The 16,667-nt window shown below is 40.6% G+C and overlaps 3 protein-coding genes across 3 annotated transcripts; all 3 read left to right on the top strand.

The window, feature by feature from the left end:
* The first annotated feature begins 78 nt into the window (after positions 1 to 78).
* Positions 79 to 2,890, top strand: LOC149102512 (beta-1,3-galactosyltransferase 5-like). Its single transcript, XM_089273167.1, has one exon. It carries the CDS (start codon positions 670 to 672, stop codon positions 1,807 to 1,809), a length of 1,140 nt encoding a protein of 379 aa, XP_089129293.1. The 5' UTR covers positions 79 to 669; the 3' UTR covers positions 1,810 to 2,890.
* Positions 2,891 to 6,849: 3,959 nt separating this feature from the next.
* Positions 6,850 to 14,729, top strand: LOC110056548 (tolloid-like protein 2). Its single transcript, XM_089273163.1, has 7 exons — positions 6,850 to 7,077; positions 8,138 to 8,170; positions 9,686 to 10,291; positions 10,817 to 11,179; positions 11,751 to 12,122; positions 12,582 to 12,956; positions 13,490 to 14,729. The coding sequence occupies exons 1-7, from the start codon at positions 7,032 to 7,034 to the stop codon at positions 13,555 to 13,557; spliced, it is 1,863 nt and encodes a 620-aa protein (XP_089129289.1). The 5' UTR covers positions 6,850 to 7,031; the 3' UTR covers positions 13,558 to 14,729.
* A 128-nt stretch (positions 14,730 to 14,857) lies between these two features.
* LOC149102511 (prostate stem cell antigen-like) lies at positions 14,858 to 16,639 on the top strand. Its single transcript, XM_089273173.1, has 3 exons — positions 14,858 to 15,027; positions 15,136 to 15,217; positions 16,121 to 16,639. The coding sequence occupies exons 2-3, from the start codon at positions 15,169 to 15,171 to the stop codon at positions 16,459 to 16,461; spliced, it is 390 nt and encodes a 129-aa protein (XP_089129299.1). The 5' UTR covers positions 14,858 to 15,027; positions 15,136 to 15,168; the 3' UTR covers positions 16,462 to 16,639.
* The last annotated feature ends 28 nt before the right edge of the window (positions 16,640 to 16,667 follow it).

Below are 16,667 nucleotides of genomic sequence, written 5' to 3'. Positions count from 1 at the left end.
ACCTCTCGTATGCCTCAGTATTCAAACATGAACACGTTTCATGCTTGCATGAGTCTCGAGCTCGTGTTCCAGTCCGACGCTTCGGAATACTAGCGTGTTGTCTGAATGAACTACGCGGTAGCGTATATTACCTGCATAAAACCCGTTCTTGACGACGCAATACATCTTTGGCTGTGAAAAATGTGACATAACTTTCATATTCATAGCGTGCGATTCTCGAAAATCAGAGCATACTTGACGTATTCATTAGTATTCGAAGAGATTCACGTCAGAAGTGGCGTCGTGCATCGCGTGTTACAGTCGCAAACTCTCGAACAACTGAGAGTATTCGAAAATGTTGGAGTCATAAATGATCGCTATATCTTCGAAGAACATCCAATGCAACATTAATCTACCAAAACGTGGCCCGTATGATTTATCGAACACTTCGAGTCATTCACGAGTATTAAATTTGAATACGGAAAAACAGGCCGGATTTCTCTAGAATATTCCAGGTGTATTTCGAGTCAGCCGTAATCGAATACGTCAGAACATTGCGGCATACGCGGCGTGCGCCGATCCGTATTGGAGCGAATTCGGGCCCGAATATTTGGCCTTTCGCGCAGTGGCAAACCTTCAAAACCAGGCACTCGCGACAAAACCATCCTTAAAACGTTATAGCAAGTCAGAATGCTGTCGCGGGTGACACATGTACGAAACTCAAGGCTTTTCATTGCGTTACTGATTTCCTTCGTTGTCACCGTGTCAGTCATCATTTCCTTTTTGCAGAAAAGCGACTTGTATCATCGCGGCATTTCACCTGGTACACCGCAAGATGCTCCACAGAACGTTGCCCTCGCCATAAACAAACAGTCGTTTAGCCCGGCGGCTGTAAAGGAAGTTGCGCTCACCATCAACAAAGAGTCATTTAGCCCGGCTGCAAAAGTTCCATTCTCAACAGCTAAAGAAGTCACTCTTCCACACCGAACCTATTTAATATCCCGTACACGATGCACCCAAACATTATTCCTTCTGATTTTGGTTGCAACTGCTCCAGACAATATTGATAGAAGGAAAGCTATTCGGAAAACATGGGCAAGCGATCCATCAATGAACATAAGATGGAAAACAATGTTTCTTGTCGGTCAAGGGAAAGACAGTACACAGGACGAATATTTAAAAGCTGAGAACTTGACGTACAATGACTTAGCAAGGAGAGCACAGAGAGACACTTATCAAAATCTAACACTGAAGATACAAATGGGTCTGGAATGGGCGGCAAAATATTGCGACTTTCCGTTTGTAATGAAAACAGACGACGATGTCTTTGTCAATCCTTACAGACTGATGGAGTATCTAGGAAACTCCGACACACCTAACACTAAGCTGTATCTCGGATTCGTGAGGCGGAGTGTGGTACCTCAGCGGCAAGGAAAGTATGCAGTGTCCGTGGAAGAGTACAATAAAACCAGATATCCTGCCTTTTGTGGCGGCGTAGGCTACGTGCTATCGTCAGACCTTGTCCTGAAAATGGTGCAAATGTTTGATGCCAAGAAACCTTTGAAGCTTGAAGACGTGTACATAGGTACATTAGTGGAAAGGCTGGGAGTGACAGATGTGCGACACCATCAAGGATTTCGTCCTTGGCAGTATGGGCCATGCAAATATTTCTCGGATACTATTGCTTATCATAAAGCCTCGATAAATTGCATCGAGGAATTGTTTAATCAAGCGATGAAAGAAAGACTGGAAGATGAAATTAAAAAATCCAAAAGTATGAAAACTGAGGAAAACAAACAACTATATAGTAATACCTCCGGTCAACTATGAATACCGGCAGTCAGAGACGCTTAATCACCCGAATTTCAGCTCCTAATATCGTCTCAATTTGGCCTGGCCGGCGAATTTGATGGAAAACCTCGTATTTGGGTGAAGCAAACGGAAAATAATTGGTGGCAGACTTTGACACAACGCTCTCAAACATGGTTAACAAAGTGTGGCATCAAACTGAGGCCCTTAAACCCTTAGTCTCGTTTAAAACTCGATCACTTCAGCAGGTAATGTTTGCCTCTCTCATTTTGTTCACTTTCTGAATCAGTATGTAAATATAGCGAGTTTTCCTAAGTCGATTTATGTTCGAAGGAAGCAATTATACTTTCCCCCTGCGGCAGAAATGGGCTTCAAATGCGCTTATAATCAAAACGCCCGACAAATTGCCCGTGAGGTTGTTGTATGCCTAAACGAACAAGAAAAGACAAGTACTGAACCAAAATCTGTAGTGGTCCCTTTTATTAATTCTACCCTAAGTTACCTGATAATTAGTTAGTTTTTCTACGTTTTTATTGCAAGATAGATGCTTGGCGGTATGTAGATTTATTGGTATGCTGGTTACGTAATCGTGCTAAATTAGAAGTGAATATTTGAGGAGTTTGTCCGTTTGGAGTTGTCACGCCACGGCATCTCCATGTTTGATCGCTTCATTCATGAAATTTTCCTTCGGTCAATTTCGTGCTATGCCTGATCAACCGCCAGAGACTGTATCCTTCCAACCACAGTCGCTAAACGTTTCTGATTCTGTCAGTTTTCGTGGGTTTTCGATGGGGTTTGTAAGTATTTTTAAATTCAGTTGTCGTTTTGCTTTTGATTATGCAACCCCTCGTTAAGCATTGGCTTAGTCAAGCCCCCCACCTTGTAGTTTATTTAGACCATGGCTTAAGGGTATGCAATACGAAGGATAATTGCCTTCGACAAACTTTTAAATGATTGGTGCATTCAAATAGGGCCGTTTATGTCTGATCAATAATCGAGATGCATGCCCCCTCTCAGTAATACCGGTACCACTGGTGTTTTCTTACTTGTACTAAGTTAGAAATTATTTTGTTTTTAATAAAGTGTATTATCGTTTGTCTCACGATGTATTCACTTGAGATGTAGATCGCGACGTTTCGACTGCTTACTGCTAGTCTCCTTCAGGCGATAAGGTCGACTGATTACACGGTATCATTTATGTCACAAAGGTCGGCTGTGATTGGTGCATTTCGATCCTCCTATTGTTCCATTTTTCCGGCGAGTAGCTGTTCCCTCAGTGGTCCGCTGTTGTACCGTTCTCCTGTTGTTGTGTTTCTTGATCGTGGGCATCCCTGCTTCAGGAATTTCAATTCCACTATCCCTGTTGATGTTATTAGGGTGAAGTCTTATGTGAATAGCTTCCTTGACCCTACATGTGTACCAGTGAGGATTTCGATCAGTAAACTTGACCTCATTCCAGATAGGATAGTGGCCGGTTCTGTGGGTGTGTTCAGAAACGGCGGAGGTCTGGGTACGGGCGAGTCGTATATCCCTGTCGTGTTCTTTGATCCTCTCCTGCATAGATCTCCCTGTTTCCCCGATGTAGACTTTGCCACATTCATAGGGAATCCTGTAGACAACACCATCTTGTTTAGCCGGGTTGACGGTGTCCTTTGGTCGTACTAAGTGTGACCGAAGAGTCTTGTCGGACTTGAAGACGGTGCGAATGCCTTGTTGTTCTAGCCAGCGGCGGAGAGACTCCGAAACTCCTTGGACATAAGGTAAAACAGCGGTGGATTTAAATTCCGCGACGGGCTCTCTTCTTGGGGTTGTTCGTGCCTTTGTGATCTTCTGTACAAAAGAGGAGGGATATCCGTTAGAAACAAGTACAGATGACAGATGTTTCTTCTCTCCAGCGATTACTGATGGTTTGGTGACGAGACGTTTAGCCCGGTCGTACAGACACTTCACAATACCGCGCTTTACTGACTGAGGGTGGTGTGAATCATACGCTAGGTACTGATCGAGAATAACAGCAAGATCGCCTATTTCTCGACACGTCAGTTTATAGAGAACCTGATGGCCGCCTTACCACCAGTGTCTACAGCAAACCAACACATACTGATATTATTGCATCTACCACGATTATTATTTCATCTACCACAATGAGTGACAACAACCTTTTCCTCGATATTTTGTTTTTGTTTTACTGCAGAGTGATTAGATAACAAAGTGATTATCAATCAAGAGTTCATTCTTGTATTTCGTTCAGCTGCTGAACTAAAACCAAGCGTAAAGTAAATATTTCGAAATTACCTTGGCGACAAACGATAACAGCCTAAACATGTTACACTGCATGAGGGGCAAAAAACTAAAGAATTTCACTTTGAAATTTCATTGTTGCGAAAAGTTCAGTGAAACGCTTGAAATTTGTGAAACTTTTTGTGAAACTTTTTGTGAAATCTTTTGCGACGTTTTTTGTGAAATTTTTTTGTGAAATTTTTTGTAAAATCTTTTGTGAAATGCCCGTGTTATTGAAAGAACTTGAGCAGCGCTATACAGATGCTTTCGTAAAAAATCGAAGACTTCAAGCATTACACTGCATTTTCTGAGCACAATCGTGACTGCCTCATTTAAGGAAACTCACTTATTCCTAGACGTAATCCTAGACGCTGACACATACCACGCAAAAATGTCAACGCTAATTGATTCCGGACCGTACCAGCTGCTCAACAAAGATCCGACAGACCGCTTGACCCGGAAGTTATCTGAGAAGCTGCTAACCCTAAAACGGAGTGGACACATATCAGAGGCGGTTTATAATAAGATCAGACCCCGACACAAACAACCACCTAGGATCTATGGTTTGCCGAAGATCCACAAGGCCGGCACACCGCTTAGGCCAATTGTGTCGTGTGTCAACACCTTTGCGTACGACCTGTCTGCTTTCTTGGCTAACGTTTTATCTCCTCTTGCAGGTAACTCGAACTTCACAGTGAAGAACTCAACTGACTTCGCCTCCACCATCGCCAGTGAAGAGATCCAGGACCACGAGATCATGGTGTCTTTCGACGTAGAGTCACTGTTTACCAACGTACCGATCGAGGGCGCCGTACAAGCCGCGCTACAAAAAATGGAGAACGACGCAGGCCTGGCTGACCGCACGACACTTACACCAGTTCAAATCGCGGACCTCTTGAATTTCGTATTAAGATCTACGTACTTCCAGTACAACGGATCGATTTACGAACAACGAGACGGCACAGCCATGGGGAGCCCTGTATCCGCGGTTATTGCTAATCTCTACATGGAGATATTTGAAGAACAAGCAATAGAGTCCGCACCTTACAAGCCTAAGATCTGGAAACGCTACGTAGATGATACTTTCACCATCCTGGATCGGGATAGAGTTGACGTCTTCCTGCAACACCTGAACAGTCAACAACCATCAATCCGTTTCACCATGGAGATCGAGAACAGCAACAAGATCGCCTTTCTCGACACGTCAGTTTACAGAGAACCTAATGGCCGCCTTACCACCAGTGTCTACAGGAAACCAACACATACTGATCAGTACCTAGCGTATGATTCACACCACCCTCAGTCAGTAAAGCGCGGTATTGTGAAGTGTCTGTACGACCGGGCTAAACGTCTCGTCACCAAACCATCAGTAATCGCTGGAGAGAAGAAACATCTGTCATCTGTACTTGTTTCTAACGGATATCCCTCCTCTTTTGTACAGAAGATCACAAAGGCACGAACAACCCCAAGAAGAGAGCCTGTCGCTGAATTTAAATCCACCGCTGTTTTACCTTATGTCCAAGGAGTTTCGGAGTCTCTCCGCCGCTGCCTAGAACAACAAGGCATTCGCACCGTCTTTAAGTCCGACACGACACTTCGGTCACACTTAGTGCGACCAAAGGACACCGTCAACCCGGCTAAACAAGATGGTGTTGTCTACAGGATTCCCTGTGAGTGCGACAAAGTCTACATCGGGGAAACAGGGAGATCTATGCAGGAGAGGATCAAAGAACACGACAGGGATATACGACTCGCCCGAACCCAGACCTCCGCCGTTTCTGAACACACCCACGAGACCGGCCACTATCCTATCTGGAATGAGGTCAAGTTTATTGATCGAGATCCTCACTGGTACACATGTAGGGTCAAGGAAGCTATTCACATAAGACTTCACCCTAACAACATCAACAGAGATAGTGGAATTGAAATTCCTGAAGCATGGATACCCACGATCAAGAAACACAACAACAGGAGAACGGTGCAACAACGGACCACTGAGGGAACAGCTACTCGCCGGAAAAATGGAACAATAGGAAGATCGAAATGCACCAATCACAGCCGTCCTTTGTGATATAAATGATACCGTGCAATCAGTCGACCTTATCGCCTGAAGAAGACTAGCAGTAAGCAGTCGAAACGTCGCGATCTACATCTCAAGTGACTACATCGTGAGACAAACGATAATACACTTTATTATCACTTATTTTGTTTGTCAAATCTATCCAGCCTTGAAATTTTTCTTATGAAAACTTAAAAGCTCTTTTCAATATATCATAACGAAGTGAATTAATACACTCGAAGTATTTGGGTCAAAATGCTCACAATTTCTTGATGTTTTAATGTTTTTGACTCAAGTTTCTTACTCTGTTTTTACTGGCACTTGCTGCTGCGGTCGAAGGAAGGCGGCATATATCAAGTGTATTAAAGGAAAATGGTTTCTTCAATGGCATGATAAATAAGCCGAAATTTTATCACGCTTGCAGTGTATAATTACAATATTAATAAAGTACAATTTAAACAAAACTTTCGAATATGCATAAACGTGGAAATAATAAAAATAAGCTTGTAGTGCGGCAGGGAAGTATCTGAAAAATACAAATTATCAGCTCTGTATGGTCTGAGAATGAAAGAAAACGTGAAAATAATTGTTAATAAAAACATATTTGTATTAAGTGATGCAGGCGAGGAGATTAGTAGGTTCCAAAATTTCGTTGGGCTGTCATTTGAGCATGTAACTTAATAATTAATATGTATTTTAAAATTCTTGTTTTTGAGTTCTGGCAGAGAACGCCTCATTATAATTCTTAATGTCAGCTGGAAACATCTCTGGCGCCTAAGGACATTTGTCAATCACTTCGTTGCTCGGATGTCTTCTTTTTATTTAATAAGGCACGTGAGTTCGGGATTACCATAATTTCAACGCATGAATCTCGCACTGTAATAGATAAAAGTATAGTTTCAAGATGAGTAAAGGAAGTCTTTGGTACCATTTTACAATCTCGCTGGCGGGTAAGTCCCTCGTTAATCTTAGGCAAAAACAAGAAGGTTTGATCACTTTTTTAAATGAGAAGCAGATTCTTGGGCAATGCTCACAACCTGATTCGTTAAGGTTTTCCAACACTGAGCTACACAACAACTAGCTTGTTTGCGATTGGAATTTTTGGAAAGAAAGGCATTCTTACCATAAAATCACTGACTCGATTTTGCTTTCCTTAACACGATTACCTCATGATCACAGCCTCTCGTAAAAAAAAAAAAGAGATGAAAAGAACGAAAGCACGAATGAAGTCACTCGCAGAAATATTAAATTATTGTGAATAATTGAAAACTAATCTCGTGGATGGCAGATTATCTGATTTTTCCGCTCCTGAGAGATAAAACTAACTGGCGATTTCCACAGGATGCGTTTGACAGATGGGCTACAATTCGAATTTATAGAAGCAGTTTTTCATGAAAAAAGGGACTCAGCAAAACGCTCTACAGATATGAGTTCCTTGGTGAGGCAATAGTGATTTTCTTTCTCTTTGCGCATTGGGAGAAAAAAATTACATCTTTTCCTCAGTTCTGTTTTATTTTTCCTTCACCGTAACTCTTTTAGCTTCTTGTTGAACCACGCATGTCTACCGGCAAGCATATTGTTATGCTCAGCCCAAAAACCCGCTGAAAGAAAAATCAAAGATTAAAACTTTGAACGTCTTCGTCAGATGGCCTTTGAAGTAAACACTTGCGGTGATGTCTGGTGAAATGGTCATCGACAATTAACTCGAAACATTGTTCTGACTGGTAATTTCAGTACATATTCCTCATTTATAATTAAAGAGTAAAAATCTATTTCACCTTAAGAATAAAATATATGCAAACGAACGAACTTTTTATCCTGCGAAAGCTTTCGGTACAATTCTTATTCTGTGATAATCAGCGATTTCAGAACTATGTGCTTAGTTATTAATTTAAACCGACCACTGTATAGCAACAGAAACAAAAGCAAAAACCAAAACCACATGGAAAAATTATTAGTCGGTCTTGCTAGTAAAGTATTTTAACGCCTCCCTTTGTCATGTTTGTTTAGCTCTGTATTGTACAAGGCAAGCTCTCTGCTATGGTAAGTGGTCAGAAAGGTAATTGTCTATAGTGAAAAGAGTTTTATGTTTAACTTCTTCTTTTAATGACCAGTCTTATTTAGTATTGTTTAAAATGACCCATTCAACACAGATTTCAACCAAAACACGAATTTTTAATTATAGAATATGTAAACACAGGGCAAAAAATAATGAACTTTGCTTAATGATGATAACTATAATTGTAGAAAATGTATTCTTGGTAGTGGTTCGCAAAGAAAAAAAAGGGAAATTATAAGGCAGGTGTTCCACAGGCGAAGTTGCAAATCCTTGAATAATGACTTGTATTTAAAACTGATCATTGGATAATGCAGTTCAAGAGTTTTCACTGACTTAGCCATCATGGTACATGAGCAATTATACCATGTTCTGCGAATATAGTAAGCGTACGCGTTAGTTTTGAGGGCGTTTTTATTTTTATTTTATTTTTCTATTTTTGGGGGCGTTTGTAATAAATCAATTATTCCACTCGTGCTTGTTGGATATGATATGATTAAAGCCAACTCGGTTCCAGGCGCCTCGTTGGCTATCTATCACCTCATATCCAATGCGCGCTCTTGTATTCATTATTAACTGTTGGTTAGAAGAAATAATAATAATACTAATAATAATTTTTTTTTGTATGCATAGGTCATTAAGACTATTCACTAAAACTTCACATGATAATTGCTTCCAGCACAAAACTATTTACGATAACAATTTTATTAAAGTCGTTAAAAAAAGAAAGCAAAGTTTAGTTTTAATAATAATAATAATAATAATAATACAAATTAAACGCTGGTCTGATTGAAGTAAAATTGAATACAGATGGCTACACCTTCAAAACCAGTCGCGACAAAATTTATCTTAATTTAGGGAATTTTTGTTTGTTTGTTCAGCGTTTGATAGGAATCGACTACTTTTGTCACAATGTATCTCAATTACATTTTTTCCAGTCCTTTACAATTAGCTCAAAATATTTAGCACCCTATGATTGTTGATAGAAATGACAATTGAGCATCTCGATACCACTGATTTTCCAAAGTGGCTTCCCCCAGTTTCCCTCCTCCCATACTGTTTTTGCCCCGCACGTAAATGACGAAAAACACTTGCACCGCCGGGGACTGAGTGACGCTATTTCAATGGCAAAGTGGTCTCTCCTAAACTTTTTGGATTGGTCTAACTTGCCAAATCTTGAAAGCATCAAGGCAAGAAGATAAAACCTGCTGGAGCAATAAAATCATTGGAATGTCACTTGAGACTGGAATAAATCAGTATTAAGAGTAGTATTGTGCCCAATCAAAGACTCTCAAAGTATTATCTGTTGCTTACTCTGTTTGTAGGCGTACCGTAAATAATAAACATCACTGCATCGGTCCATCCTCATATTTTTACTTAGTGAAGTGTTTGAAAACGTCCACAGTGAGTCCACTGATTGACATGTTTTGAAGTTATCTGCTACATGTATTTAGGTTTATTTCGATAAATAGTTTAATTCTGTTTAATTCTTTTTCAAGCAGCCTCGGGGAATGGAGTAACTTTCAGAGCAAAGACAAGTTACGTGGAGTACCATTTCAACACGACTTCGGCCTTCCTAGGAGCCATATTTCAACTTGAATTCTCCTCCACAAGTTGCAAGGGAGATTTAATACTTGTGACTAGTAGAGACACAGATAACTTTTTCAAAATTTCTTTGGAAGAAGAAGATAAAGTCAATTTTTATTACAAACACGAAGATGGAGATTTCAACTTGCGCATATCTCCATCTCACAACAAAACGTTTTGCGATGGGCAAAGACACAATATTGAGGTTAAACGATATGGAAAGATGGTCACTTACAGCACTGATGGTGGTGAGGAAATGCAGACTAAAGACACAAGTGTCAAAATAGCCATCTTTAGTAAACCAGATAAGATCACCCTCGGAGGGTCCAATGACAAGTTTGATGGCTGCATGTTCAGTGCATTGGTCCTTTTCCATTGGAAAACCGACTTAAGTAAGAATGTCAGCGTTAACATTATAGAGCGTTACCTCAAGAGGGATCCCAGGGTTCATTCTGCTGCTGTGTTTCCCGGAGCTTGCCCTAACTCTATATCACCCGCGAAAGGTGATTATGAAATACGAGGTAAGCCATTATGTTGTAAAATGATGTAGCTGCCATAGAAGCGGTCCGTATAACCAATGACTTATCATACCGAACTGTTCATAAATTCTTTCGATGAAATTACAAAGTTTAGTAGTATTTCCCTTGCATGAAAAGGTTTTTCGATCATTTTGCCTCCTCTCTACCAAGGATTTTAAGTGGAGACCATGCCAGCTTTAATTTAGTTCAAGACAGGTCGCTATGTTTTCACTAACAGTCCCATCTGAAGTCCTGCCACGTAGCTGGATGGGCCAGCCTCGATAAACCTGGTACTGAAGTCATGTGGACTTTTGTGCGAACACTGTCTGTACTCTAAAGATTGGCATCTTGTGGAAGATCTGAACATGTTTTCACCATGCATAGCCGGTTCAAGTCAGAACAATGTAGTTTTATCGGACCGACAGAGCTATGGAACACCAATTCCGGATTGAATATATAGAACGCGCAAAGCTGTTAGTACCTAAAAAATATTCAACATTGGTAATATTTTTGTTCCTATACATTTAGAATGTACACGTTCCAACACCGACATCTCCATGACAACGGACCGTGGTGTGATAGCCAGTCCCCAACCACAAGAATCAAGCCACATCAGTAGATGCGTATGGCGCATCACGGCCCCAGCTGAACATCGATTGAAGTTCGCATTGCTCTTTTATAACATCAGCGGATTTGTGTCCTGTTCTAAAAGTGAAGTTGTTGTCTATAACGGAATATCTTCTGCTTCGAATGTTCTTGAACGGTTCTGTTTCCCCAAATCGAATACAGTGGTGTATACACGAGGACGTCAGATGATGGTCGACATGACTTTACCCGAGAGCATCTACCTTGATTTCATTGGCGCTTATGAAGTCGTGAAAATGGACGAAGGTAACTCATATGATACCGTTGAAACTATCTACAACGGCCATCTTGAGGACAAGGGAAAGTAAGGTAGTTGTGTAACATGTCACCTGTTCTTTTCCGGATTACAATATTTATATTTCAGAAACAAAATGCTTATTGTAGCATATTAATACGGAACCCAATAAAAATACATCAAAACAAAAAGTATAAACAGAAACAAAGACCAACGACGCGTAGTTCGGATCAAGTTTAGTGACCTTTTCCAATTAAAAGTGTGGTTTTGTATATATACCGTTCGTCCGTCATTGATTAACTAGCCCTTGTCAAGAGGTTATTTTGGTAGGTGGGACGCGTTTTAGTGGCCGTTGCTGTCGTAGAGAAACTAAAACAAGAGTGCATGTACGGGCTTTCCGCTGGGACCAAAAAAAAGTGGCCGCGTTAAAGAGAGGTGGCCATTATTAGAGGTTTGACTGCAATTTAATGACAATGGTTCTGAAAATGATTGAAACAATATGTCAATGAACATGGGTGCATGGTATGATGAAAAGTATAACTTTTTTATCTCTAACATCCAATCTTTAATTACTACTGCCAGGCCCTTGCCCAACAAACAGGAACCTAACAAACATGTCTGGAATATTGACTAGTCCAGATTTTCCACACAATTACGGATTTGAACACGACTGTTCCTGGATCATATCAGTGCCAATAGGACATCACATTCTTCTTTCATTCGATATGGATGACTTCAACATTCATCCGTGTAACAAGAGCTGTGCCTGTGACTTTCTAGAAGTTCGAGCTGGAACAACTTCTAAAGGAAAGTTTATTGGAAAATTTTGCGGTGCTACCCCGCCCTCTCCTATTTATGTTAGCGGACGCGAAAGCTGGCTTCGTTTCGTAACGAACAAACTTACGAACAATAAAGGATTTCGCACAACGTATAAAGCCATCCGAAGCCTTGCAGGTAAATGCACGTATCAATATTTTGAGTCGCAATCTTCTCTCATATATATATGTCCAATAATAAGTCATTCTTCTTCAATCTGTTGTTCATCAGCGATGTGTGAGTGCAATGATCGACTAAGACACATTATTATTTGTACTTCAGCTAATGACGATACTTATTAAAAATGAGTGGTGCCTTGAACTTTAGAAAATGGATTTTTAGGCCTAGCCACGTTTACTGCTGTCAACGGATATCTGTGTGTTTTACCTAAATAAGAGACAGTATCTTTCAGTCAAGCAAATCACCTCGAATCATCGTAAAATAAACCACTTGCATCTCTTAGAAAATGATTGTTTTTTACGCATTGGTGTTATGGAACAGTGACATTTTTATGTACAGCTATAAGCTTCCATGCACTTACTATAGCAATCACTAAATTAGATTCAATGCATTAGTCGTTGTTTCCTCTTTCTTCAGACGAATGCCCAAGGAACAGGACATTTACGGATCGTCGTGGTTATGTCCATAGCCCAAGGTTTGCTTTAGATTATCCAGGCGAGATGGAATGCATATGGAGAATCCGCGTTCCTGAGGAATACAGAGTTAGTTTTGTATTCTTAGCTCCGATCAATCTTGATCCAAACTGTACTGACGTTTTGGAAGTTAGAGATGGCCTAGATGTAACCAGTCCATTGCTGAATCGGTACTGTGGCTCTACCAAGGCTCCGCCGAACATCTTTTCAAGCGGAAGAGCATTGTTTGTACGGTTCAAGTCTGACAGCTATCTTCGTGGTTTCGATGGCTTAAACCCAGGATTTCGGGCCACATACTTTGCTACACGTGTCAAATCAGGTATGCTAAGCTGCTGTCTAGATTTAAAGTTTTTGCAGTTGGAAGGTCGACTGCATTATGAGTAGTAGTGGCTGTTGTTATGGAGAAAAGTTGCCTCCATCACCAGCGAAATATCTTTAACCGAGCACGATATAAGAATAGTTGTCCCTTTTGCATGACCGAGTCTAAAATTGGCTCCTGAGAAGTGTCGTAGACGCAAATAACCAAAGAGCCAAAGGGTTTGTATGGTAAAAACTGGTTCAACTCCAAGTATCGTACCTTTAATAGCCCTTTTCACTGTTAACTTTTCTCATTTGCATTACAATATAATTGAACATAATCTAGCGTGGATGTGAGGCAATTCGGGCTATTTTGTTGTTTCACCCCGAAATTGCCTGGCATCCACGTTGAAATACGTTGTAATGCAAATGAGAAAATCTTACCTTGAAAAGGGCTATTGCTTGTGATCCTTGAGCTACTTATATAGGGTCACTTAACCCCATCTTCCCACCTGCCCTCAGACTAAAAACTAATAGCTTTCTTACTTCTTGCAGGTGCAGCCTTCTTCAAGACAAGTTTATCCTTAATACCTCTGCTGGTTTTCCTTTTTAAATATTGTTGAACTATCGAAACAAAATTACTTCAGTTTTCATTTACAAAAATGTTAGTCGTAACACCTTTCATAAAAAGTTCATACATGGGCTCCAATTGCCTTGGGGAGTATACAGTGATAGAACTTCACTCAGCTGGTCGCAAGGACATGCAACGTCCAATAGAAAATCGAGCTTTGAACAATTAATGTACCGATCAAAATCGGAGATCAAAATTACAAATCGATAAATAAACATTTCAGTTCGTGATGTGGTTTTTTCGCAACAACACTGAATAGTAACAGTCCGACGGAAAAGCAAATGACAGTCATTCAGTCAACCAGTCAGTCAATCAGTCATTCAGTCAGTCCGTGAGTCATTCAGTCAGTCACTGTCAGTCAGTCAGTCAGTCCGTCACAGTCAATCAGTGAGTTAGTCCGTTGAGCCTTTCAGTTTGTCAGACTATCAGTCTCTTGCGCTGTCAGTCTACCCGTCCGTCAATCATTAATTAGTTAGCTAGTTAGCCTGCTAATTCCCATCAGAGCCCAACAGTTTAGCAGAGGACAACAGAACATGACTGTGCAGTTACAGAGGTGCTGCTCAAGCTCAGCGAGAGAATGAAACCAATCATATGATAAAGACGTAATTTAATTGGACGTTTAAGTTCATTGAAATTAAATAATGGCGCTGCTGTTTAAATGATTCACGGTTGTAATGGTTTAGTGAGCACGGCCACGTGCAAAGTTTATCCATAGTCTTTACAGGAGAATGGTTATGAAACCCAGCAAACATCAAAGAAGCAAACAAAGATCCCAAGATGTATGTTGGAAGGTCCACCACCGTGCACAATCTTTTGTTTTGCGCTCATACACCGTAGCCAAAACGTTTCTATTGGTTAGTTCCCCAGTACGAAGTAAACAACTATTGTGTTTTGTGCACGGTCAAGGCCAAAAAAGAGAACAAAAACATACGACAAAGAACTTTGTCGTTTTTCATAACCATTCCCCTCTAGTGACTATGGTTTATCTAGAAAGCCAAAAGTAAAGCAAGCAATAAGAATGCAGCAAAGCAAAGTAAACCAGATTACCTATTCGGAGGTTACCTTCGGAACAGCGATGACTTGGTCCCAGGTCCCTCATCCGTTCCGATGAATATGTCTCAACTAGATGACGCTTTTCACAAATAAATGTCATTTGTATCTGAATGAATTCTACGCATAATGTTTCACCCATGAATGCCCATGGAACCGGGTGACTAGCTGTCCTTGAGCTAAAAAACAAACACGCTTCATGGCGTAATCATTTGTAACAATAGGTACAAAGGTTTTAAGCTCATTTATGCTTATCTGATCATTGTTTCGCTTTGCGCCGTAGAATGCGTGTAGTTGGAGGTATGTCATTAGATTTTAAAACCTTAATCTTCATTGTCACAGTGTTGCCACACTAAGACAAAGTGTTTCGAGGTTTATGAAGGACAAATATCTAGGATATTGAGACAGCAAAGTAAGTGTTGACGAATCTCTCTGTCATTCGATGCTTACTCGTATTTGATGACCTCATGAACAGTGTAGACGACTTGCACTCACAACAGTGAGTTATATTTCTCTATAGCTTGGCACTAAGCACTGTTCTCGTCTACAACACATGAATCCCGCTCTCAGAGTTTACTTTCTGCTGGCCGTTCTGTACAAGGGTAAGTTCGAAATTTCATTTGACGACTCTATCATCTATGTACGCAGCCATAACGAATTTGCTAGTTCGCCACTGTTTCATGGATGAATGAGTAAACCTTCAATATCGTATAACTACGAATTTATTCAGGGGTTGATTACTAACTCATAATTATTTCCAAGTGCGAGAAAGTCAAAGCTTAGTACAGTTACTGTTTTACTCGATGAGCACCCGATCCCACTCCACCTCTACCTCCCCTCCCTCCTATAAAACCATGTCTTCCTTGTTTCATTCTAACTTCCTAGCAGAAAAATAGGACAACTTCAAACATAAAATTAGGAAATAATAATGCAAGCAATTACTAACACCAAGTGAATCCGAATTGCAATAGCTTTCCTTCTACAGTTTCTGACTACATTACATTTTCATCCCATCTCTCCCCCCCCCCCCCCCCCCCACCCCATCTGCTTCCAAAAGAAGATGGTCCGACACAGGTTTTTTCAGTCCCGCATCCCACCACTATTTTTGCCTCAATCGCGCCATCCCGCCCCTCTCAGAATGTTTATTCCAATGTCGCCTTAGTAAGAGTAGCAGTTCTCTGCGTAACTTCTGTAACGTGTGATTTTCCGCTTTTCATCCCGCATAGCGCTGTAAATTTTAAAACTATCCCGCATCCCGCCAAACCTGTGTTGGGCCCTCAAAGAAAACCTGGACTTATTTTTGAGAGTTACTATTTCGTACTAATTTCCTTCAACTAAGAAAATAAACAGATAGAAGAATAAAGAGCATGACATTAATAGGTAAATGGAACGTGTCTTCCCCAGTGATAAAGTGAATCGAAGAATCAAGATGGTTCCAATGCAAGATTGAGATGCGTCCAGCAACTCTTTTATTAAGTCTTTTATTACTGATCGATTGCCTTTAGGTCATGCTTTGGAATGCTTCTCTTGTGCAAGTGAAGTTTCATGGGAAGATTGCGAGAAAAATATCAGAAACGGAACTTGTGCGCCCTATCTTGATAACTGCGCCAAGCTGTATGCCAGAGGAAACGGAGAGGTTTTTGCACGGGGATGTGAAACCTCCGATGAATGCTTCAATAAGCTGACGTGCAAGGGTTTAGAATTGAATGAATGCAATCTTCACTGCTGTAAAGAAAATTTCTGTAACAGAAGTGCTGCTAAGAAGACGAACTATCTCATTTCAGTGTTGTCTCTAGTAACTAGTATAATCGCCAAATATTGCCATCAACTATTTCACGAGTCATAAGAACTGTTCAAGACAATTTAAGGTGCCCATTGCGTACATCATTTTTGCCAGTGTACGTTGTTACGCCGCAAAACGTAATAATCGCCACAAAATGTAATATTAACGCAAAATGTAATAAAAATCGCCGCAAAGTGTAACACTAACGCAAAATGTAATAAAAAAGTCAACGCAAAATGTATTAACTTTTCAACGCAAAATGTGATAGT

Source organism: Orbicella faveolata, unplaced genomic scaffold (assembly GCF_042242905.1).
Source record: "Orbicella faveolata isolate gen_17 unplaced genomic scaffold, um_ofav_v1 contig_35, whole genome shotgun sequence".
Lineage (NCBI taxonomy): Eukaryota > Metazoa > Cnidaria > Anthozoa > Scleractinia > Merulinidae > Orbicella > Orbicella faveolata.
Note: the sequence above shows the minus strand (reverse complement) of the source record. Positions and strands in the feature narration are given on the sequence as shown.

Excerpts from the sequence above, each read along its gene's own strand:
- LOC149102512 (XM_089273167.1), top strand. The coding sequence starts at position 670 with ATGCTGTCGCGGGTGACACATGTACGAAACTCAAGGCTTTTCATTGCG.
- LOC110056548 (XM_089273163.1), top strand. The coding sequence starts at position 7,032 with ATGAGTAAAGGAAGTCTTTGGTACCATTTTACAATCTCGCTGGCGG. Across the intron at positions 8,171-9,685 it reads AAGGCAAGCTCTCTGCTATG|CCTCGGGGAATGGAGTAACT; the intron begins GTAAGTGGTCAG and ends TTTTTCAAGCAG. Across the intron at positions 12,957-13,489 it reads TGCTACACGTGTCAAATCAG|GTGCAGCCTTCTTCAAGACA; the intron begins GTATGCTAAGCT and ends TACTTCTTGCAG.
- LOC149102511 (XM_089273173.1), top strand. The coding sequence starts at position 15,169 with ATGAATCCCGCTCTCAGAGTTTACTTTCTGCTGGCCGTTCTGTACAAG. Across the intron at positions 15,218-16,120 it reads GCTGGCCGTTCTGTACAAGG|GTCATGCTTTGGAATGCTTC; the intron begins GTAAGTTCGAAA and ends GATTGCCTTTAG.